The sequence below is a fragment of the Melospiza melodia genome, chromosome 6 (assembly GCF_035770615.1).
Source record: "Melospiza melodia melodia isolate bMelMel2 chromosome 6, bMelMel2.pri, whole genome shotgun sequence".
Taxonomy (NCBI): Eukaryota; Metazoa; Chordata; class Aves; order Passeriformes; family Passerellidae; genus Melospiza; species Melospiza melodia.
Genome location: NC_086199.1, coordinates 73,057,667 through 73,082,408, shown reverse-complemented (window position 1 = coordinate 73,082,408; position 24,742 = coordinate 73,057,667). Strand labels below are relative to the sequence as shown.

At 40.3% G+C, this 24,742-nt stretch overlaps 2 protein-coding genes and 2 long non-coding RNA genes across 10 annotated transcripts in view; 3 read left to right on the top strand and 1 right to left on the bottom strand.

Annotated features, from left to right (window-relative positions):
• Positions 1 to 153: 153 nt before the first annotated feature.
• On the top strand, positions 154 to 15,496 carry LOC134419631 (uncharacterized). Its single transcript, XR_010028089.1, has 3 exons — positions 154 to 449; positions 13,288 to 13,351; positions 13,907 to 15,496. It is a non-coding gene; the product is annotated as an uncharacterized LOC134419631 (long non-coding RNA).
• TMEM62 (transmembrane protein 62) lies at positions 702 to 19,743 on the bottom strand. 3 transcript variants are annotated; one of them, XM_063159125.1, is made up of 14 exons: positions 19,582 to 19,743; positions 15,670 to 15,781; positions 14,642 to 14,779; positions 13,565 to 13,610; positions 12,227 to 12,368; positions 11,903 to 12,027; positions 11,647 to 11,769; positions 10,622 to 10,777; positions 9,000 to 9,159; positions 7,296 to 7,409; positions 6,253 to 6,337; positions 4,623 to 4,727; positions 3,754 to 3,872; positions 702 to 2,567 (listed from the first exon to the last, which is right to left on the bottom strand). In XM_063159125.1, exons 1-14 carry the CDS (start codon positions 19,741 to 19,743, stop codon positions 2,241 to 2,243), a joined length of 1,914 nt encoding a protein of 637 aa, XP_063015195.1. In that variant the 3' UTR covers positions 702 to 2,240. The 3 variants fall into 3 exon arrangements, with proteins under 3 accessions (XP_063015195.1, XP_063015198.1, XP_063015196.1); XM_063159128.1 differs by lacking the exon at positions 19,582 to 19,743 and adding an exon at positions 17,926 to 19,327; XM_063159126.1 differs by lacking the exon at positions 19,582 to 19,743 and adding an exon at positions 17,472 to 17,850.
• Positions 19,744 to 19,884: 141 nt separating this feature from the next.
• Positions 19,885 to 20,762, top strand: LOC134419877 (uncharacterized). The gene is made up of 2 exons (XR_010028187.1): positions 19,885 to 20,167; positions 20,623 to 20,762. It is a non-coding gene; the product is annotated as an uncharacterized LOC134419877 (long non-coding RNA).
• Positions 20,763 to 22,706: 1,944 nt separating this feature from the next.
• Positions 22,707 to 24,742, top strand: part of UBR1 (ubiquitin protein ligase E3 component n-recognin 1) — a 56,958-nt gene continuing 54,922 nt past the window's right edge. For all 5 annotated transcript variants that reach the window (XR_010028088.1, XM_063159124.1, XM_063159122.1 and 2 more), the window contains exon 1: positions 22,707 to 22,802. Coding sequence is in view for 4 of the 5 variants with exons in the window: in XM_063159124.1 (XP_063015194.1) it covers positions 22,722 to 22,802 (81 nt within the window). In the remaining variant the exon portion in view is untranslated. The remainder of the gene's footprint in view (positions 22,803 to 24,742) is intronic.

Here is a 24,742-nt window from a genome sequence, read left to right as displayed (position 1 = left end):
TCCCTTTGTACCTTGAAGTATTGCTGTTGTCTGTTGTCTGCCCTATATTTCATTTTCTTCCTTTCTGCTTTTTTCCCTTCCATTTTCATCCCTTTCCTGTTTGTTTTTTTTGTTTTTTGTTTTTTGTTTTTTTTTTTTTTTTGTTGGGTTGGTTTAGTTTTGCTTTTTTTTAGTTGATCTTGTTCCTTGTCCTCCTTTTTGTCTTCTTCATTGTCAATGAGAAAAACATGGTGTTTTTCATAAGAGCACCTATTAGTGTTTAGTGCTAAATTGTACAGTTACGTGTCAGGATTTCATGCAAAATGTCACCAACACCATGAAAAGACCTTTCCAGCCCAGACATAAATGTTTCTTACTGCAGTTTATAGTAGCTGTTGTTACAAAAGTGAAGAGGAAGCCAAAGGAGGTTGTGTGTCAGCTTTCCTGGACCCCCAGAATTTTCTAGACTGGTAAGTGCACTTTTGTTTCTCTTCTTAAAAAAAAATTTAAAAAAAATCAGCCTCCACACAAGCCATGCATGAATGCTCAGTGTGGGGGGTTAATCAAACAGTGGGTTCAAGTGTGTGCAGTGCAGATACTGTTGGAGAGACCAGCCTAAGGGTGAAAGTATTGGGTAATGTTAAATATAACAATGGTAACAAGTCAAAAGATATGAAGTATATTATTGCCACTTCCTGTTCTCTCTAATCACATAAAAGTAATTTAATTGTGAAATGTCATTTTATTATCAAGTTTTCAGTATTGTATCTCACAAATAAATTTTGTGTCATCCCTGATTTTTTAACAGCTTTGCAAAACAAACTTTTGTAGCAACAAATTACATTCTTTATTCTCTTAACAGTGTATTTACCTCATGTAAATGGGTGCTTGCTCTTTTTCCTATTACATTGAAGACATTACATTATTAGTAGTATCACATTACTATTTTCCTATATCATTGAGGAACAGAAATGAAGGAACAAGAAAACTGTTGCCTGTTAGAAATAACAAAAGTCCTTGTTGTAATCAATATTTTCTTCTGATTTATTTTTCTGTGTTCTACTACAGTTGCTGCTGGTTTTTTCCAAAGGGACCATAAATAAATTAGCCCTCTTTTTTCTTGAGAAGCCATAAGTAAGTTACTGTAAAATTACCTAAAGTATTTTAAATGTTCCACTCACAGCTGGTCTTTTGTGAAGCAACGCAGTGCTCTTTACAGATCAAGGCACCTCAGCTTTCTTGGCTCTGGATCATCACATTCTTCATTATTGTAACTAATTGTTCTATAATTTTTGAACTTAGGAAAAAAGTGAAAACAAAGAAATAAGTTTTCTTAGGTCACTCTTTGGTGCATTTGGCCAAGACCCAGAAACACAGCTGAGACCCAGAAAAACAGAAATTACAGACTTTATAGGCATCAGACCATAGTATTCCTACAGTCTCTCCCACCCTGAGGCTATTGTCTCTATTCTTTGCTTTGAAGCTGAAAACCCCAGCACCACTGATAATTCACTGTCCTTTCACCAGTCATGGGTGGGAGGACTGGCAACCTTAGTAGTGCAAAATGAAACTCCTTCCTTCCAGAGAGTGAGCCTGTTAGTTAGCCAGCACTCCCAGGGCAAGAGCTATAGGCCACAACTCAGGTAAACATGAACACAAATACATACACACACCTATGATCTGCTTGTATACAGCATTATGAACTGAAAACATGTATGGGCATAGGACTCTGGCTGTGAAGATTACTACAGCACCTTTGCAATCACTATTACTTCATAAAGACATCTGGTCTAGTCTTGTAAAAACACATGTCAACCCTGAAATAAAAATCAAGGAATCACAAATCCAGAAGCTCATCAGGTCCTATGCTCATATTTTGCAGCATTATAAAAATCAATAATTAATTATTTTTCTATTCACAGTAGTAATAGGCAAACATTTCCATTTGTGATCCATGTGGACATATCTATCTCTGTATCACTAAAAAAACCTCATTGATGAGATTATTCCAAAGTTGACTGTACTGATGTATAATCCATAACTGTATTATATAACATGTATTATACAGTATGTTGTATAATAGAAGGAAAGTGTGTATAACATATTGTACATTAACTATTTAATACAGTTCTGTAGCAGTGCAGGTGCAGCTTTGGGTCTTACCACTTAACGGTGGTGTGTATGAAATTCCAGCATCACAAAATGCTAAGGTTGTACCTTGAGAGTTTTTAAGCCAGAATTTGGAGTACTTATATTGTACTTCAGGAGCTTTGACAGTTTTTTATCTCTGTTATGTAAGTTCTGAGCTGTGACGATTTCAGCGTCCAGGTTTTATAAATGAGAGCTGCGGTCAGCAGCAGCAGCCACGTTCTCATTGGGGACAGGAAGAAGGCCAAGGTGCCGTATGTGCGCTGCAGGAAGTAGCAGGAGTAGACCTGCCAGGCCAGGAGCAGCACCATGGCCAGGTGAACAGGCACAGCCACGAGGCGGCCGGCGTGGCGGAGGTGGGAACGGAAGCTGTGGCCATGGCAGCGCAGCAGCAGGCACCAGCACAGATAGGCCATCAATGGCAGGTTGAAAAACATCATCTGAAAGGAAGAGTGAAGAAAAATAAGACAATGAGGAAGCCAAGGGTTCTGGGTAACATCTATGACGGCTTAAAAATGTATGCACAGATAAAGCTGTCCCATTCTAAGGGCTGAGTACAATTCCTAGAGATGGAATCTCAGGACGCATCTTGTCGCTGACGGACACGATAGAACACAAGCACACCACCTCTCTCAAAGGGAAAGAAAAAAGAGAAGTTTTATTCTCTGACTCCAATATTTATAGTTTTACAAAAGTAACAGTAGATTAGAAAGTAACAGTGACACTTCTGCAATGACACAAGTCAAACCAACAGTCTATCAACTCTCTCTTCCTCCATAAAAGAATGAAAAACAACAAGTTATTTACAAAAAGTGTGTGAAAAAGTTCACTACAAGAATGTCAACATCAAAAAGCTTAGAAAATCTCAAAAAACCAAAGCGACAGCATCTCCACGACTGCAGCTCATAAAGCTGGGACTGCCTGGGCCTGAGTCCCAGGCCAAGAATTCCTGCCCATTCCCTTGCAGTAAGAGGCATTAACACACATCTGACATTTCCTGGAAATGATTCAGGGAGCCGGACTTAGCAAAAAATTAACATGGCAAAAGCAGACAGTCTGTATGTCAGCTTAACTTTGACCCAGCCCACTGCAGTGTCCCACTGGTACAAAGCAGACACCATGAAGAAGGAGGCAATGCTGCTTTGATCCTCTGTCTTAAATGCCAAGGAATGACAATTTGTCTTTCAGATTAATGGGGAAAACACTCCTGGGAAAACTGGACTCATGTGTGCTTAGAGAGTGACACCTACTGATCTGAAGAGTTAACACTGCAAGGGCTACCCTGGCCATTCAGTTTTTTGCTTACATTGTGTGAGCCAAGGGCAAAACCAGAAAATTCATTGAAAATGTAGAGTTATACATCTGTAGAGGCAGCCTCTAATCCAGATATCCAAGGAGTCCAAAGCAACATCATTTTATTAGAGAAAAAGAGAAGTTTGTGAAAATAATGCACAACCTCCTTCCTTTCTTTAAATCTGCAGAAAGGTAAGAAAGACCATGGTAGTCAGGCATGGTCAATAATCTCTTTACTTCCAAGACTTCTTTCTTTAAATCTATTAAAAAAATTGAAAAAAGCCCCTGAGGAAAAAAGCGCCAGTTTTTAGCCTTTGTTTTATAAATACTCACCTGTAAAATCCCAACCACAAATGTCATACTGCCCTGTAAGAAGGAACCACCAACAAACACTCCAAAGGAAAAACAGGCCCCCATCTGGCCATCTATCAGTTCACCTACAAACCATGGTCCTGCAAGAGAGGAAACCAAACATCACCATCAGGAAACAGAACAGAGACACAGCCCTTTCCCACAGGGCCCTTTGTACCCTGAGACTTCCCTACTGCTTGTCCAGAGTAATCAGCCTCATGTTTTCATATGCAGCAAACAGCAGTCTGGTGTGAAAACACCACAGTTTGATGGGGTTGTGGCATGCAATGAAAATACTTTTGAATTAGTCTCATCTGTCTGACAATTTTCAACACCACACATAATATCTTCCTTATGAGAGAGGTGAAAAGGGTAGCTTTTTCCCAGAATTACAGTAAGATATATGAAAAATGTGGTCACAAACAATTCCAGCCTGGCTCAGCATAGGAATTAAAACAGGCAGGCTGCTCTGTGTTATACATACTACACAGATTAACAAGAAAATAGCTATTTCAGTTACATGTTATCAGAGGAGAATAAGCTCAGATTGTTAGCTCTGATGCTAACAATCAAAAAATAAGTGAAAACCAAACTGAATTTAAAAATAATCACTTTGCTTTTAGAGTAATTTAACAATCTAAGTGTTTAATTAATTCGTGGCTTCTAAGTTAGGCTCTTACAAATAAGCCTTTAGTGTCTTGGACATTAACTTTTAAAGTTCCACATAGCTTTTTTAACTTCAGTAGATTTTCCCCATTCTCTAAGATGTTAGAATTCTTAAATTTTCATCAGGATCTAATGTGTAATTTCAAAATACCAATTTATGTCCTCCAGTACTCTAGGCTACTTACCCAGAATGGTGTATAAATTCAGAAACAGAATTGAGTAATAGAAGGTGTTTGTTTTACTGAAGACATGAAGAGAATATGAAGTCAGAGTAAGTAATCCCAGCTTTCCTAAACAGAGACAACATTTAAGAAAAACACACTTAATTCAGTTTGCAACACCTTCCCCAGATATATATGTATGTATAATACTGGTCTTTCTGAAACAAATCTGCATATTATTTACTCATTATTTTAAATAAGGAATATAAAAATAATATTTGGTATGTCTACAGAAAAATGCAGAGGAATGCATTACTATTACTGTGATAACTGAAAGTAAAGAACCAATAAATATAACAATCTATATCAAAAACAGCAGAGGAACCTGTCATTCTAAAGGAATACACTTACTGTATGTAAATAATACTGAACGACCATTCTATACCCAGAAAATGAAGTTAGCTAGAATGAAAAACATGGAGAAAGTATGTATTAAATTAAAAATAAGAGAATCAAAACAGTAACTTTGCAAACCCAGAAAGGTGGGTCAGCGTGGACTAGATTTGTTGGATTTCTTTTGATTAAATCTACTTTACTGAGATCTGATAGCAGCTCAAAATTAAGTCTTGGCATTAAAATGACATTATTCTGACAAGTGTGTGGTGTTAGCAGAAAAAAGCAGTAGTAGCTCTCTAAATGAAGCAGGCAATTCACAGATCAAGAGAACCTCCCTAAAAAGTTAGCTTGTAGACTTACATCTATTATGTGGCCTTCTCACAAAGAATTAACCCCTAGAGGGCAAGCTTCACCTTTGGAAATCAACAGCTCTAACAAATTTGTTCACTAAGATGTCAAACATTTTCATGGTCCACATGGACCTAGATGACCTGAGAGTCAGCTTTTTTAATATTTAGCTGCTGAGTTCCATAAAGGCAACTGAAAATCTGATTCTTTTCTATGTAAGCAGTTGCTGTAGTTACCTCAGGATGCTACACAATTAGGAGTATACAGGAAGGTACAAACACTGACATGAATAGGAAGGGAGGTGGCTTCCAGAAAAATCTCATTAGTAAGGTGTGGTTCAAATGACTGTTTAAAGGATAAATACCATGAGCTTAATAGTAATAATTTTAATTTACTAGATGTATCACAAACAAAGTATCAAGTTATGACAGAAATGGCCTTAATCTTATTTTGAGAAAGACCCAATCCTGTTAGTGTTCTTTGCAAAAGTTAACAAATACTATCTTTACAAAAGGAAATCTGTTTCTCCACTCAGGCAGGAGAGAATTCTGTAAAGAAACAAGCACACATACAGAACTAATACAAAACAAAACATTCCCTATGTATTGGATTCTTCAGTGAGAAAATTAAAATGAAACCTTGGACTTCAATCAACTCAACTTTTGTTTAAACAAAGATACCTGCTCAAGTTTCTAGTTTACTTTATTTGATATATTGGAGGTTTTCCAGCTTCCCTTAAAAGCAAAACAACAGCTTCTGAGAAACCAGTCAAACCCCACAGTAGCAGATGTAAAATGCATATGGTGATTAACAGCACAGTTACTTACATATTGTTAGCACACAGGTCAACAGTAAAAAGTTTAGGGGAAAACAGAACTACTAAAAACCACAGGTAAATGTTAGTTGATACCTTTGAGTGCTGGCTTTTGGAGGTGTCGGAAAACAACAAGTAAGGTAATCTGAATCAGCACAATCAGTCCAAAGAGCACTCGGGCCTGAAAAGACAGTTTTGACTATAAGCCAGCCCTGGAATAATTGCAGTCTTGGAGCATGCCTTATGGACACTGAGAGAATGGTACAAAGATCCTCTTTGAAACACATATTCAAAGCTTGATGGTGTCACTGAACTGAAGAGTAAAAAAGGAAACTGAAGAGTTTCTCAGATTTGTATTGTACTGACTTGAATTCTGCTCAATATCTGAAAGCAATAGACCCGAATCTTTAAAAATAGAGTTTGTAAACACATCCATTGAAAAAGTGTAGTTACACTTCCAAGGCAAAACATTGTCTGAGCACTGTTCTGAAGAGAAATGCAGTTCAAGACATGGTGTAAAATGTGTGACTGATTAACAAACCTAAGAATAATTTTGAACCAATTATGATAAGAACTACCATCACGTGGACTTTCTTATGCAGTTCTAGAAGTGCACCTAGGCTACTAAGACATGACATCCTTCTTTGCTTGTACTGGGCTGTAACACATCTGGATATGACCTGGCCCTCACTAAAATCCCCATGGATTTTGCCCTCCACCTCACTTCAGCTAGTTATAATGTCAGCAGCTGACAATGAGAATATTTGCAGCATTTTTTCCAGAAAACATATCGCAACAGTTCACAGTGAATTTCTCTTCAATTTAATGTTTCCTTTTTCTACTATCTCCAGTAGCTCTTTTTCAATTTCTTGCTTGTACAAAATGTGTGTACACTTATGCCCAAAAATGGATAATTGGGACTAAATCCAGGATGTCAACTGTTTGTATAAACCATCGTTGCACATTTGTGGTTCAAGTGTGCAACTTGAGAAACTTTAAATGTTTTGGAATTCCAAAAGAATCATTTCTGGAAAAAGTAACTGCATTCAAGTCTACAAATTCTTCAGGAATTATGAAAAACCCTACTGCAGACTGGGAAACCAACATGAAGGAACAGCTGTTTTGCTGAAAGTACTTACTAGAACATAGTGGTCAGTGAGAAGAATAACAGATGACCAAAAGTCAAATCTAAGAGAGAGGTTTTCTTCCATACCAAATAAATGGCCCCGTGTGCCAATTCTTCCTGAAGCATCCTAGATTGACATAAAATGAGAGAAATTACATAGCAGTGGTACAAAAAACTGTCAAGTAAAGTTAATAATTATCATTGCAGCTTTTCTAGAAAGATACAATTGATGTATGCTTCTCTGCATAGTGCTGTATTAAATTCCACCAACAAAGGGTTACTTACAGTCAATTCTGCAGTTTCAAGTAAATTGGTGATTATAAAATCATAATCTGAAAGTGCTACATTGAAGTAGAGCCTGTGAGAGATTCAGCAACTTAGGGAATACTGTGACTGTTTACTGCCCCTCCCCACAATTGTTTTCTCAAAGTTCAATTCTAGGTAATAGCCCATATTAAAATATTTTCAAATTTTGTTGTGCTTCATTTCTGGTGTATTGTCATAAACCCATATACATAAACAAACATTTGTTTATTGTTTTTTGTCATTTATTCAACACTTTGAGCACAGTGTTCCAGATGTGGCCTGGCAAGCACTCAGTAGAGCAGGATAGTGACTTGTCTTGGCTGCTGATGCCCTTGTAGATGCACCCCAGCATGCAGTAGATTTTCTCAGCTGCACCAGCACACTGTTCATTCACACTGAGCTTGTGGTCCACCAGGACACTGAGGTCCCTTTTCACAGAGCTGCTCCCCAGCCAGGCAGATCACAGCCTGTGCTGCACTCCTGGATTATGTTTTCCCAGGTTCAAGTGCTTACACTTTTCCTTCATGAACTTCATAATGTTCTTCTTGGCCCACAATTTGCCCTTGATTAATCTGTATTGGGTCTTCCCAGTGATGTGCTTCATCTGACTTCAGAAAGCCCCCCACAAGGATTTATTTCCTGAATTTCCCAGAGACTGAAATAAGACTAAGGGGCCTATAATTTCCTGGATCCTCCCTTCATGCCTTCCTATACACAGGAGAGTCATTAGCCTTCTGCCAGTCTTCTGGGATGCCCCCTGATCTCCACAACTTCTCCAGGACTATGGAGAGTGGCCTCACAAAGATGTCAACCAGGTTTCTCAACACTCTGGAGTGGAAACTGTCAGGGCCCATTGATCTGTAGGATCAAGCTCCTGTGCCAGGTTTCACTCCAACTCTTCTTTCATTGACAGTGGGTCTCTGTTTGCATCAACCTTGATCCTTGCTTCCAAAGCCTGAGGCCCAACACTGCTGGTGAAGACAGAGGTGAAGAAAGTGCTGAGAACCTCTGCCTTGTCAGAGCTGTTGGTGACTAATTCACTTCTGCTGTTTAACACCTGGCCAGTATTTTCCTTCTGTTGCTGCTTGCTGTTTATACACCTTCAGAACAATTTCTTGTAATTTTTTACATCTCTGGCCAATTTCAAGTTTGCACTTCTGTCATGTCTTATTCTACTTCTTAAGAAAAATAATATTTCTTTCTTGATTCCAGCAGCTTTATGAATATTTTGGTGCTTAGCAGTCTATGTTTATTCCTTTATTAAATCCTTTGGGTTTTGTAATCAGACAAATATGAAAGTAAGTCTGTTATCATGTATTTTGTTCCTAGTTATGTGAGGCAGGAGGGTGACAGAGAAGCCATGATGAGAAAAAAAAAAAATCAATACAAAGAATGCCAACAGGTACCTTACCTGGACAGTCACATCTATGTGATGGAACCCTTCACTGTAGTTTTGTGGGCTCCACTTCAGCACATAGAGAGGGCCAGACACCTGATGTGCATTCCCCAGGTGAACTCCATCTATGTAGACTTTGACAGAGATAATGACAGAAGGAGAGAATGCCAGAATTCTAAGGAGTAAATAAAGAGCAAAAGAAACAGATTTGTTACTGGACTTGCAGGTATGTAATTACTTCCTTAAGAAGAAGTCCCTAAAGGTTAAGCTGCCTTGTAGTAAAGAGTTCAAAATATTTAGAAATTACAACAGTGAAATATCTGTAGGCTAATGGTAACATGGTAGGTTTTTCCTACAGTTAAAGACAAAGTTGTTCTGTATGGCACTACACAAAAGAACAGGATAGAAAACTGGATGTGGAACAGAGCAAAAGGTGGCAGAAGTTGTAAGGCCTTGTCAGAAATAATTTTAGAACTCTTGCTGCAAAACATCTCCTAACAGAAGTGGGATGCATCCTCCAGCACACATAGACACATAACCAAAGACTTGCAGATGTCTTCATAAAAAATTGCCAGGCTCTCTCTCTAAAGTCCTTTGTTGTTGGGAGTGGGGTTTTTTTTCCCTTCTTTTTTTCCCTTTTTTAATTTTTGCTGGTCAGAATATAACCTCTCAGAGTTTGTTACTGCATTTAGGACAAATGGAATGGAATGCCAGATCTCAGATACTAACAAATGTATTGCCACCTGGCAGTAGTGCTTATATTCACAGAAACAGTGATACCAATACAGACTCAAAAATATTGCAAGTGCAATTCCTTTCATTTCTGGTAATATGAATGGCATTACAGAGCATGTTTTAGTCAAATGAAGGGTTTCATACAGTTAGGATGAATAAATCTATCAGTTCCTATATTTAGTATAATCTTAAGATTGTTCAGATAAGGTTCTGAATGGGAAACTGGAAAGTAATTAGGACATCTAGTAGGATACTGCTCCCTAACTGAAAAGTATGACAAACTTCTTTTTATTGTAACCCTGTGTAGGCAGTATTTCAAGCAGGTTAGTCTTACAGCAAATATAAAATGTTGAAAAGGGCCTAAAAATCTGAAATATAAATGTAAAAATTAAATAGATAAATAGATTAAAAGATTGAGAGATTTAAAATGAATATGAAAATTGGCAGATGCTTCTCATGTTTTAGTATATAAAGGATGTAGAATTGAAAAGACAAAGCTAAGAAGTCTGAAGTGAATAGAGAAAACATTTAGAAAAATACATAGACAAAATTCTGAAATTAGCAGAGTTGATGTGAACATGTGAGATAAATAACACAGATTACATAACAATCTATGCATATTGATTACATATTAATCTATTTTAATTATATATTAATCGATCAACTTTGGTTACATAAAGTTCGTTTGACCTTAGGGGAAATAACTGCATAATTTAAAAAAACCATGAATTACTACTACCCAAACTTTTTATCACAGATATGATACAAAGCAAGCTCTCTGGAATGATCTTCCAGAGAAAAATTAATTCTGAGAACAGTAGACACATATATTAAAAAAAAGGTTTTGTGTATATACATATAAATATAATTAAATATTGTGAAATCAAGACATTACAGGGTACCTGATATGAGTGGAATAAAGAATTTTGACTAGTGGTTCATGAGTAGCACTGCTGTAAAGGAAGGATTTGGGATTGGTGATGAGAACTACAGGCCACTCTTCAAAGTTGAGATCTGCAAAGCTGAGGAGGTCATGATCAAACGCAAGGATCCTGTATCTATAAAGAAAGGAAACAAATTTTGCTAATACAAACTGCTTTGTGAACAGCTGATTTCCAGCTCCTCAAGTTCCTAAAGAACCTGGCTTTATTTTCTATTTATTCTCTTCTGTAGTTGATCTTACATTCTCCAACTCTGCTATATTAACTGTACAGTTGCTTACCTCTGATGAAGTTAATTTTATTTTAAATCATGGAAGCAGTACTCAAAGTTCCAAGTGTGAAGATCTATGGAATTTTGCACATGAATCAGACAGATGAACATTACATTAAAGAACTCAAATATAATGTACATTTCCATAGTGTCTGTGTGGGTACTCTAGTTCAGGACAACAACCCCAGTGTGCTCCTCCCCTGTATCCATACCTGTATCTTTCTTTGGATTACTGCAGAATAAAAGCTAATATACAACTATCCACTCCACATAGCATTAAACACTTCTGGACATGCAAGTAAGGTAACATTTCTCAGGAGGACTATTTCTGTGTCAAGAATTCTAACAGCTACTGCAGAGCACGTAGAGAAGAGAGATGCTGAATTAGTGAGAGAAGTAGTGATGCTGAATTTTACAATACATTTGTCTACATTTAATACTAAATACATACTATCTGGATACACATTTAGATATCCCCTTTTTAGTTTTTAAATATCAAGAATGAATAAAAAAATTTTAATTTATTAGCACACTGTTGATATGGGGAAAAATCCCAAACATACACACAAGGCCTTTTTTTCAAAAGCACTAATAATAATAATAACCAGTCAGGCTGATCTCATGCTTCTTTCAAGTGCACCACAGAGCATAAAAGAGAATCACAGTACAGCAGGTAGGTTTCATATAATAATTTGCTCATATGGGCTTTTCTTACCTCCTATTATCCATCCAGTCTCCCAATTCAAGTTCCAGAGTGCCACCACGGTGTTGACTGTGCAAGACTGGCATCAGCCCACCCATTGTATGGAGATGTCCACATAAATAGGCTGTGGCAGAACTAATAAGAATTGTGATTATTTGGGTAGGAAGGAAATATCACTGCAGAAAACCTGAAAAGTGAGAGATAAGCATGTGAAGACAGACAAGAAATGTACTTTATGCTGAAAACATAGAGGGCAAGAAGATCTTACCTCATTAGTGTTCGTATTCCAGGGGATGGGGAGATGATTGTGGAGGTGGGGTAGTGGCCAAACCAGATAGTATGGTTGCTGTGTAGACTTTCTGTTGCCATCAGAGACAGCTCTGCCATTTGATTCTGAAACAGGTAGGTGACAAATCCATTTTGCTAAATAAATGTCTCATATGCATTATAACTTAAAAACCTAAACACACTTATAGAGGAACATAAATCTTTCAAACAATTTTTCTATATTTAAAAAAACCCCAAACCTCCAAAGAAACCACTACAGAAATAAAACAGCCAGCAAAATGGAATGCAAAGACTTATACAATACCATGTTTAAAATCCCAAAAAAATTATAGGGTCTTTTAGGGCCTGGGCTGAGTGTGGCATCCACGCAGATGAATGAATAGTTCCCAAAAGAGGTAGTGTGGATGTAATGGAAAGAGCCATCTTTATGCCAGGCAGAGTATTTCCTAACAAAACAAGATGGAAATACTGCTGTTAGGAAAGCTTGTACCCATGACAAACATGCATTGCTTTCTCTCTTTCCACTGACAACAGCAAATTTCACTATTTCTAACTAACAAATTGGGAGTGCTTTTGATACTTTATACTAGATGGGAATTGTACATATCTTCCACTGGCAAAGACGTGACATTTCAACTAATAGTACCACTTAAATTGCAATTCTGTAACTAAAATGATTGTGAGTTAAGCTGAGAATCACTAAAATTAATTAAATTTAGGTTGGGTTTTTTTTTTATTTATTTCTTTTGGGGTTTTGAAGTGGGCCTTTTGTGTGCATTTGGGGTTTTTAAAGTTGTTTTAGTTTTGTTTTACTCCTTGCATGATTTGTGGGAACTAAAACATTCCTGAGTTCAGATGATGAGTATAATTTGAGCACAGCCATCCAGAAATCAGTTCATGTCCCTGTTCCTCCACTAATCAGAACAATAAAATTGCCAGAAATGTTGACCTGAATACAATACAAGCCAATATATTAAAACCAAGTTTTCAATACTTCTAATGTTATAAAACCCCTTTCAAAATATTTTTTAAGTTAGCAGTATCTTTATGAACATCATCAACTTCAATAAAATTTCTTCATTTAGTCCCACTTTGAGTATGTATAAGTTGATTAATCCTCTGCTAATGCTGAGAACATATAATAGGAACCTATGTTTTTGTGTAAAAATATTGTATTTCAATACAACCCATTGCCCTCTTTAATTTTAATACATAATGAACACCAGAATGTGGTACTGAATAACTGTTTTTCCTAGCTTCTATTTTTATTTCTGCAAACAATTTTTGTAGTTTTAATATTTTAAAATATATTTTTATATATTGAAAAAACAACTCCATTTCACTCTTCCATCTTCTTTCTCCTAGAGTGTGACTGATAATTTTGCAGACATTGACAGATTTAACACACTCAATTACAAAACAAAGAGAGGTAAGAGATAAGAAATCTGCACAAAGAATTCTCTATTTTCTCAATCGATTGTGCTCTACTAACTGACAATGCAAAAGACAGAGGGAATAGTAGATATGATCCTGGGCTAGAAGAAAGTCAGTGAAAAAGCATATATGTAATAACTGAAAACAGAGGATTGTTTAGTGAATTTGACCTTGGATATAGCTGCATCTGTATGGTAAATAAAAGTACCTGTAATAATTCTGAACACTATCCAGGCGTGGAATGTTGAATGAATCTGTAAGGGAGTAAAAAAGGAAATAAGGAAATTTTCAGATCAAATTGATCATTGGCCCCTGTATCTAACTAGGTAATGTGGAGATAAAGCAGTCTCAGCAGGTGCTGAAGAGCTACTTTTTAAAAAATGCATGATTGACAAGCAGACTAACTGTGCAGAGGAGACATTATATCCTCAATGCAGTTAAATGGCAATAGTTTTCTCATTCAAGTTTCAATTAAAAAATAAAGGCATTGTGGGAATATAAATTGTTATTTAGCAGCCAAAAACTAAACCTGTCTTCATTTTGACCACAGAACCTTTCAAGAGCTTTTCTGGACTGGGTGCATGCTCTGTAAGTAAGACTTAATTCTTTCATGGAAAATAAGGAGCACCTCATCTAGAGAACAGCATGTGTAGAACAGACATCAGCTTGGGGAGGTCTGTACTGCAACAGCTCCACTTCTCCTAATAAATGCTGGTGACAGAAGCCTAACAGGAAAATGAGTCTATATGACAAAGCATGCACTTTCCCCCCTCCCAGGGCAGCTTCCTGCACAGCCTGTTTATACAGCCTACACGACTGTCAGCTTGTGTTTGAATGCTTACAGTGTGGCAACAGCTGATGGATCTAAACTCCCATGACTCCCTTCTATTCAAAAGAAACCAAATTTCCTTTAGCTGCTGGACATGTGACACCCTTTAAACTTAAACCTGTGAGGGGGAAGTCTATGAAAAGTAAATTGAAACCATTTCTTCAGTATGGTAAGATTACAGTTTGCCCCTCCATTAAATAATGTGGTATATAAAATAATGACGTGGAAACTAACCTCTGAAGTTCTACCACTTGCCAGGTAAAAGACTCTTACCTCTCTGGTACTAAAACTCACTCCAGTAAGAGCTTGTAAACAAAGTGTGTCCCAGTAGACGTGGATGGTAAGTCCTTCTCCTAATTCATGAATACTAACACACTAGTGAGTACTAACATTTTACTTCTATATTCTGTGATCTGCAATCACAGGAAAGATAGAAATGTTTCATTTTCTTCTTACCATGATTCCCTTTAATGTCTATCCACTTGGTTTTTTCCAGGACCCTTGATCTCTTCAGGATTGACTGATAAGTTTTCCACTCATCTTCTACCTGCTCAGATCCCAGTTTATCTCTCGTCTTAGCATCTGTCAGATCACCTGAGAGTGTACAAAGGTGAGATATAACTAGAGGCCTACACAGCTTATACAAATACTGTAACTAGACAAGCATGCCATCCCTGCCTCCAAGTCTAAGTGGCTGCAGGCCTGGGTGCAATCTGCTTATTTCTGTATCTGGTCCACATGATCAGCGTAAATGCCTTCTAAATGCAGATGCAGCAACCTCAGCAGACATCTACTGACCACATCACTGCAGCACTTTCACTAATTAGGTAATAACTTTCTATAGAAGCAAAACTCCAGGTCTAGCATTAAGATTCTAAAACCTTGCACACAGCAACGGCTTAAAGTTTTTTCAATTATCTTGTCAAAACTTCATCTATTTCAATGGCAAGCTGTCATATGAAGTGGCAAGGCTTATTTCACCTCTCTTGGTATGATATGTTCAAATGGAAACCAGCAATAAAATCCTACATTAATTCACAGGTGAATTTCATACAAATGAACAGGGATTGTTCTGAGGGGGGAACTGTATCTTAGTGGCTAACTACAGACATTGCTCACTTCTGTAATTTCAAACATAAAGAATGTAGAATCATGACCAGAGCAAGAGGGAGAGGGTAGCTGATAGCAAGGGCTATGATGCAGCAACACCTACTGGGAAAACATTAGCTATCTTGTGTGATTGTGTCTGCTATGTATAGAACACACTAAACTCACTGAAGAAACTGAATGCTCAATAAAATAATAATAATTCCCTTGTTGAGAAGTTATTTTTTTCAGCTTCTAGCAGTCTCCCTTCAGCTGCAATTCAATTTCTATTACTTAAGATATGTTTAAAGTTCTCTCTTGAGATCCTACAATTTTGCCTATTTGCTGCACCTTTGACAGTCCACTCAACAGGAAATTTACACTTTTCAACTGCTTACCTGTTGCTAGAACAAGTGCTGGCTGAATTACATCAATTGTTTCTGAACAAAATTTCTCAAAGTCAGGAGCTCGTTTGGGATCCCGAAATTTGCTGATATGAATATCTGACACCTGCAAAAGAGAAGACTGAAACACTGCCCCAAGTAAAAGGGTTATTGCTACCCAGGCTGTTCTGCAAAGCCAAGTATACATTAGAATGCAACATAAGAGCAGTCACAGTGATTCATGTCAGTGTAAGGGATACAGGGAGAAACAAAAGTGGATGACTAGGGGAGAAGGAAAGCAGTACAAGCAAATGATATTGCAACTCTAACCCCTAAAATCACATTTACATCAAGAAAATTTCCTTAAAACTAAGAGCATACAAAAGTATGAGTAAATACTCAGGTATCCACAGTAAATTGTGATGGCTACAAGTGGCCTGTTGCCTTTCAAATTCTGGCAGTTTCTGTGCAATACAGTGGTCCTGCTGCAAGTAAGAATACAAAGCAGTTCTGCAAAGCAATAGGTTAAAGCTACCTAGAACTTGAAATGTACTGAAAATTTATTTTGTACCTGGTGTGACATTTCCAGTAGCTGAGTGAAAGGATTTTTAACACTCTATCCAAGCATTTTAATGGATCAAACAAGTGTGTTTAGATCTCATTCCACGTGCCTTCCAGAAGGCAAATATTGCCTAAGAAATGATGATATGACTTGTATGTAACTGTAGAAGATGCTGTTCATTTCTGAATCAGTGAAAGCCCTCACATCAGAGGAGCCATTTGGGGAGAGTAAGAAATGTAAGATTTTTCCATTTTTTTACATTTGTGGCTTTTCGGTACAAAAAAACCCCTTATGTATTGCTTCAATTCCACTTTCCATTCTACTTCAGTCAATTAATTAATTGTCTTCCTTGGTTTGAACAAATGGTATTTGATGCTCAAAAAGCAGTAAGCAAATGCTCATCTGACAGTATCACTTGGAAAGAAAAACATTAACTTTTACATTCAGTTTAATAAACCTGTTCTCATAAAGCTTTTAGTTTTTGAAAAATCCAGATAAAATATCTTGGAGAAAAATTATTTACTTCTACTTATTCAGTCATCTCTATACGAAGAAAATATTACCTGAACACAGTTTTTAAATTCTGCTTAGGAAAACTCCCCATTCGGAATGACATGGAATTTTTGCCTAGATCAGAATTGCATGCTAAAAAAGGTAAACACTTTTAGATATAACTTTGTCTTCACTTTCATTGATGTATTCAAACTAGTGTGAAGCAAAGAGCACAGCAAAACTACCTCAGTACATCAAACCTCATTTAATCATTGACAACAATACAACTTGTTTTGCTTCTTTTCAGCTTATGGATTTGCAATTAATTTATCTCAGCAATAAAACACAGAAAATCAAAACTTCTACAGTTTTCATTCTTGAGAAAAAACAGTCTTAAAAAAAACCTTAGCCATGCTCTACCAGTAGCTACAGCAAATGTAAATTTCCAATCTTAGAGCAGAGAGTGGTTCGGAAGCCTAATTTCCTACAGTGACCTTGCCACTTTTCTTCCCCATGAGTTTAAGATTTTTAAAAGGGTTCAACTTGTAATTCCTAAGAGTTACAGTGTCTTGGGACTTCTGAGAGCTGGGACTAAGTTTCTTTCATCATTAACTAGCCATGACATATGAAGATCTCAGAAGTGGAGCTTCTTCCTTTTTTTTTTTTGTTTTATTTTGAATTCATTTCAGATGATATCCCAGTGGATAAAGAAAAGATAAAAACACAGTGGGCAAGATGAAAAGCTTGAAATGCTCTTATTTACTTTCCAAAATGTAGGTGAAAGCCCATTTGCTGCTCCTTCCCCCGCTCTGACTGATGTGGATACTTGGCCTCTCATTGCTTCATAGGCAGTTACTTTCATTAAAATGGGTTGGAAGAGATTCAGGGATGAGGAGAAATCACCGTCAACATTCCTTATCTGTAGCAAAGATGTGGTTCAGGAAATGCGGGTGTTAACAAAGGAGAATTATAAGGTTAGAGCAACAGTAGAATGCTTTCAGCTGAGAAAAATGGGAGAAATAATTATATGCTTGTCAAATACTGAACTAGAGTGTCTATTTGGCAGTGGGTAAGAAAGGAAATTCTGCTACAATAAAGATGGATGAGCCATTAATAGAAGATTAAAGTAGAAAGACTGTGATTTAGTTCCTTTAAGAAGAGACAGTCATGTGTTTGGGAAGAAAAACAAGGCAGGGACTGCTGGGGGCAGAACTGACCATCTTGAGCTCTATTCAGTGACCTAGGCTAGACCCACGGAATCACCAGGGAGCCTGGAGCCTGGTTCCCATAACATCATCAGGCACAAGGCTGGATTTGGTGCTTGATTAGTTTCCAAGTTAGGTCAATGATAAAGCAGCTGTTTAAAGGGCACGTCTGAAAGAGAACATAACCACTTGAAAGTAAAGCCAAGTCTCAAATTAGCTGTGCTGTGACCTATCCTTGGGAGAACTCCACTTGAAGTGACACACAACCAGAGAGAACACAGCAAGAGAAACATGGGCCTGTGCATGCTGCTTGTCAGTATAGCTCTGCAGCTGCTACATGCTGCTCTGACTCTTCACACAAGACAGCAGCTCAGGACAGGGGCTTTCCTTACATTATTTCAAGCATATCTCTTGATAATTGTACTCTGAAGTAAAAATAAGCCTTAAGTCACTTAAGGAAAAATTACTGGAAAAAAAAATTACACCACCAATTAGAGAGAACCAAAGGACCAAACATATGCCAGCTTGTCCACTAAGAGCACTGCCTGCAGCTAATAAAGTCAGGCAAAGTGTTCTTGAGATTGAGAATGAAAACAAAACAGTAAAAGCAGCTATTTGTTGGAAGGAAATGCACAGCAATCCCTGGGACATTTCAGCCAAACTGAACTACGAATACGTAAACATCTTTGTGGCTAGTTCTACACCAGGTGCTTTGGGAATACTCTAGGGAGAAGAGTCAGAAGAAGTCACAGAAACCCTAAGACGTGACAATTTGCTTCCAGGACAATGCCAGGTCAACCTGGATTTTATGTTTAACCTGGAAAAAAAGCAGTGTATATTTAACCTTCTGAATACTGGCACAGTACCTTCTACTGCTATAAATCAGTAAAGCTATTTCCTTAGCCACGCAATTTTTCTGAGTTTTGGGATAGGGAAAGGGACAGGCAGAGCCTGTATTTCTCCCTCCCCAGGATATCAGATAATACCACATCAGGTACTGATGCAATATATAGGGTAGTGTAATAATTAGGTGATTTTTAATTACCAACTTCCACTACACACATCTGTGTGATAAGGAAACTTCTCTGTGCAACCATCGAGGAGCCACAGCGGCAGTCACTCACACCACCTCTGACCGAGGCACCTTCACAGCTACACCCCCCACACTCACAGTCAGACCAGGTTTCCTTGCCAGCTGTGCCCTAAGTTTCCCATAGCAGGGTCTCAGACTTCGAGATCATTAAAATAATTTAATCTTGGTGCAGTAATTAACAAAATAACAGTCTGACTTGGGTACCTCTGAGAAGGTGCCCTAAAGAAAGGAATCTCCAGGCTTTTATACCGTCACAGTCTGGGAGTCATGGGCTCCTGCCGTCTCTGAGTGTCCTGGCCGGGCTACAAGTCCCCGTGCCCGGTGCCCGGCGCCCTCCGCCGCGTAAAGGGTCGGGCAGGTCCCGGCCCTTCGCCTCGGGCTCTCGGCCCCCGGAGCTCAGCCTGTAGCCAGCCCTGCAGCTGCACATCGAGCTGCCGGCGCCGAACATAATCTTCAATATGTTCAGTGCCCGCGACCTCTGGGGCAGCCTGGCCAAACGCCTGTAACCTGGGCTTGGCTGCGCGCCTCCGCCGTGCCCGCGCTCGGCGGCCCCGGGCCCCCCCGGCCCCGCTCACCTGCACGACCCAGAGCAGGCTGGCGGCGGCCGCCCCGGGCGCGGGCTGCGGGGCCCAGCGGCGGCGCTGCCCCGGGGCCGGCGGCGCCCCCGGCGGCCCGTACCAGTCCAGCAGCAGCGCCACGGCGGCCGCCGCCAGCAGCCCCGCCGCCAGCCCCAGCATCGTGCGCCGCGCCGCCACCGCGCCCGCCCCGGGCGAGCCCCGCGCCGCCAGCCCCGGCACTTCCGCGTCCACCGCCCCGGCGGCCGGGCCGGCCCGCGCTCGGCCGCGCTCGGCTCGGAGGACCGATGCCGGCGGCGCCGGGGGTGGGCGCTCCCCTTGTGCTGGAGGATCTGCCCGGCGAGGCCGGGGGATCCCGGCTCTCCCCCCGCTGCGTGGGCCCTGAGCGCTCCCGCTTTTCCCTCCAGGCGCAGGGCTGCCTGGAAATGCCTAGGTTAAAGCAGAACGAAGAGATCCGCGTCTCATCCTGCTTCCTTACAAATACAGCGTGAAAACTTTCGCTTTTCCTCCTTACGGTATTATTATTCTGCCTGCTCGGAAATCTAGGCAGTTGACCTATTTTGCTCCTGACAGAAGTATTTTTATGGTATTTTGAATATTTTTTAATATATATGTACCACAATTTTAAACCTTTCTATAGCAAGTGCACAGTTTCATAATTCCTATTCTTTGCTATCAAATCAGTTTACTAACTGCTGCCCATTTACTGTTGAGATTTTTTCTTCCCATCTTAAGTGAGTTTAGGTGAAAAAGCTTCTGTCACTTCACATCACTCTGTTATTTAACATAATATTCTCAAACGACTTCAGGTATTAGAAGTTTCTAATTCAATGTTGTTTAGTTGTAATTATATTTTCTCATATAATTTGTCATTGGACAAAGATTTGCTTTTTAGCATTGATAATTATTTTGATTGATCAAGAAAAAACAGTTTCAGATCAATTAGACTGCATTAATATAAGACACATCTTTTTAGATGTTCTTCATAATTTAGTTACTCTTTTGCAGGACTTCATGTATGTTTGCTTTGGTTTTTTTCAGCTGCCTTTCATCTTGCTTGTGTACTCTTCCCTCCAAAAAAACACCCTGAAGAAATATTTGTAAATAAACATCAATCAGCAACCCTGGTAATCTTCAAGAATAATCTTGAGAATTGGGGCTTGCTCACTGTCTTCCATTTATTTTAGCTCCACCATTTTATTTTAGCTCTAGCAAGGCTGTCAAGCATTTTGTCTGTATTAAAATTGATCTGAATTCCTGTTTTGTTCTTCTTCTTTCCTCTATTACTGTAGTATCCATGGAGATCTTGTTTTGTCCCATTTCTGTCTGGGCAATGGTGCCAATTTGTTTTTTTTAAGACGTTTGCTGACACTTTCTTTGCTCTCCAGTGCATGTAGGTTCCAACTTTTTTTTTTAATAATAATTTTTAAAAATACATCTAACAGTAAGTCTTGTTCAATTAAAGCAGTTGATTTACATTAGCATAACTTCTAAAAGTCCCACAGTAAAGCAAACCCACGCTGACAGTTAGCTAAAAGAGGTGGCCAGGCAAGCTGCTTGCCTTGCAGCACGGGAGCCCTCCTGCTGCCTGACTGGGTTTGTAGCTGTCCTGGAATTCTGCCTTGCTTCTCTTGCTCAGCTACCTTGGGAGCTGGATTATACAATTGCTAGTGTTGAAACCAAAACAGGTAGAGGACTCCAGTAATTACAGTCCAAACTTGGTTGTTGTGCAAACAACACTTCTGGTTAGCGGGCAGCCATGCTACTGAAAAGAATTGTGTACAGATCAGCAATACAGACAGTCAGAACAAGATTAAATTGTTAATTATCTCATGGCAAAATTCACTTTGTATTTTTTACACTTCGTACTTAAACCTGTCTCAGTGATGGTGATTTTAAGTGACAGATTTCAGTAATATAAAAAAGTTTGCAGGACTTCTTAATATGAAGATGACTGATAGCTATGACAGAGGAACTACATTCAGATGTTCTGAAGATATAAAAGAAGAACTTTCAGAGTACCTGTGGCTGTGTGCAGTGCAAAAAATTATTGAATATACCTGAAAAAGGTTACCTGTAAACTTTATCCCATCCATACTGATAACTAAAGAAAGTCAAAAAGCTGCTTGCAGGCTTGAAACAGTGGGAGGAGGCAGTCTTCCCAATATCCAAGATATCAGGCATTCGATATGGACCTCAAGATCCAATGCTATGGCTATCTGTCTATTTCCTCGGCCTTAGGAAGGTGCAAACACAGGGAATTGTGGAACTGGACTGCAACAATCTGGAAAACTTCCAGCAATGCATAGGCCGTGTTTGTCACCTATCAATCAAGATCCTAAATGCCCTAATCTGCCAAATCTGCTAACACCCAGAACAGTTATGATATGCTGTTGGAAGGAGGTGCGGAGGAAAAATGTTGATCTTGGAGATCTTTTGGTCTCTAGGCATTTGCCTAAAGCTACTGTTGCCTCCTACACCAAGTTAATAAAATTTTCCCTTTGCTTAGCCCATATGGGAGCCACATGGAAGTGGTGTGACTTTGCACCTGTGTAGATGAAATTACTTGTGCTATTATCTTGCTAGCAATAAGATGAGGGGACATAGTCCCCTGCACCACGGGAAGTTTAGGTTAGACATTACAAAGAATTTCTTCACCGAAACAGTGATTAAACATTGGAATGGGCTGTCCAGGGAGGTGGAGTCAGTGTCCCTGCAAATGGTTTAGGAAAGAGTGGACGAGACACCCAGTGACACAGGCTGGATGATGAGGTGGTGTTCGGTCACAGCTTGGATTCGATTATCTCAGAGGTCTTTTCCACCCTAATCGATTCTGTGACTCTGTGACTCCGTGATGCAGGGCGCGAAGTGCACACGCAGCAGACGGTACAGTTCAAGCGCCTGCACAGGAGCCTCACGGCGCAGCTCAGCGCACAGCCCCCACACGAGCTTCGCGCGCCGGCCGTTCCGAGCGGCGCCGGCCCGGCCCTGCTGGGCCTCCCGCAGGAGGCGCTACCGAGGCCCCGCGCGGCGGCGGCTGCGCGCGGGGCGGGCCCTGGGCTGCGGGCGCAGCGCCCGGTGACGGCGCCGGCTCCTTCCGGGCCGTGACGGCGCCGCCGGCCGCGTCCCTCGCTCTCAAAATGGCGGACGGAGCCGACAGAAGTCCCGTGGCGAGAGCGGCGGGCGGCCGGGCCCCCGCGCAGGCCCCAGAGCGAGCTATGGTGAGGCTGCAGACCGGCGCCGCGGCGCGGTTCCCTTTGCCCGCCCTCGGGAGCAGCCCGTGCCCTCCCCGCGCTGCCGCCCCGCCGCTCGGCCGACCCGGGCTGGCTCTCCGCGGCTGCCGAGTTGCGCCATGGAGGGCTGGGACGCGCCGCTCCGCACCGCCGGAGCCAGCGGGAGGCGGCAGCTCCAGCCGGGGCGCGGCCTGGGCGTTGGGGCCGGAGCGGGCGGCCCGGTGCCCCCGTGCCGCCGGCGGGCGCGGCTGCGCACCCGCTCCCGGCGGCCTGCGCTGGCTGCGGCTCCGGGGCTCGCCGCCTCGGCCCCGGGAGCGGGGAGCCAGCTGTCACGGGCCCACGGGGACGCGGTTTGGCTCAGTTCCCCGCTGCATCTCCCAGCCCCTGTCCCGGGTCTTCAGTTGCGCTTAATGGCTGAATTGAACGAGATCAAACTTTGGAAAGCTTCAGAAGCTGTCCTTTAAACCTTGTAGTGTATATGCGCATTTTAACCATAGTCCTTTACCTTTCTCAATTAAAGGTGACTCCACTGTGGAAAAAAAAAAAAAGGCTGAATAACAAATTATTGTGTGGAGCAACAAATAGTATAATTTAGAAAGAACATAGGAAACAGTTATTTGTTGAACAGAAATACTGTTTCTATTTTCGTTCTGCAAAATAATTGTATATGGATTTCGTACTTTGTTATTGAACACAATTTGCTGTTGACCCTGTCTAGTGGTAGCCCATAGGTGCCTTCTGTGGTTTCCTCCACAAACTTGTGTAGTGATTTCTATTTTTGAAACACTTTATTAGGAGGAGTTTAAAACCCAGAGGCTGAGAACTTAAGAAAGGAAGGCAGATGGATGTGTACGAGGCACTTTATATTTTATGTTTTATTTTCTGTAACAGTCTGCACACATAGTATAGTTTTGAAACTGTTGACTGCTGGTGTTTAAAAATTGGGAACTGGCAAGCCTGTAGAATAGCCACTTTTTACATGATGCTACACACCACTAATAAAAGTAGAAAGCTGTTTACTCATGGAACTTGTCTTACACGTGGCAGCACTAAGCCAACAACCATTATTCCCTGTACCCTTCTCAGAATTTTAAGTATCTGCAAATCATTAGAAATGGCCCTTTAGTCACAGAGTTCATTCTTAAGTGCTGGATATTTTTTTTTTTTAAATCAGGAACAACTTGATTTTAAACTAGGAAAAATGTGATTTGACTGCATAGTGTCAAAAATTGCAGCCCAAGACAGGCGAGTTCTTAAGCTTGTGAGCTGTGCCTAAAGTCAGTGGTACTGAGGGTAGTAGAGGCAATCAGCAGCAAAGCAGTGCAATCAACCTTCATTAATTGGGGACATCAGAGGCTGAGTTAGCCCAAGCAATCCATACAGCTGGTAACAGTGGTATTTGGAAAAACGAGGAGAGAGTTGTTGAAGAGATCCTTAGCTGCTCAAAGGTGATGCTGGTGCACTAAGTTGTTTTACTTTTTATGTGATTTCAGCCAATTGAAAGTGTCTGGAGCAGAATTATCATTCCAATGAAGGTAGCTGGCCATCCAGACCGTGTTGCCTGCCATACATCCAAGCAAAATGCAGGGATTTGACAGGGAGCAGGGGCTAAGGGTATGTTATAAGAAGGGAGAAGAAGAGCCTGAGATGGGTACTTAGGTTGTGTCTGACAGCATTTGTGATGTCAGACAGCAAACCTGGCTGTAGTGATGCTGGAGACTGCTGTAATCTGGAAGCAGTATCCCAATTTATTGCTGTCCTAAAGATGGTACTAAGTAGCTAGAATTAATATATCCTGCCTGACTTGTGCTTTCCCTGTGCAGAACTGTTCTGAAAGTCACTGTGGTGCTAGAATGGGACAGTGGTGTGGAGTGGAAAGAACTGGTTAAATAGGGTGAGCTCGGGCTTGTCAAACTGAACTTGTCAAA

Coding starts and splice junctions, on each gene's coding strand:
- TMEM62 (XM_063159125.1), bottom strand. CDS start 19,743: ATGCTGGGGCTGGCGGCGGGGCTGCTGGCGGCGGCCGCCGTGGCGCTG. Junction 15,782..19,581: donor GCCTGCTCTGGGTCGTGCAG/GTGAGCGGGGCC, acceptor TCTCTTTTGCAG/GTGTCAGATATTCATATCAG. Junction 12,369..13,564: donor AGTGTTCAGAATTATTACAG/GTACTTTTATTT, acceptor TTGTTTTGTTAG/GAAATACTCTGCCTGGCATA.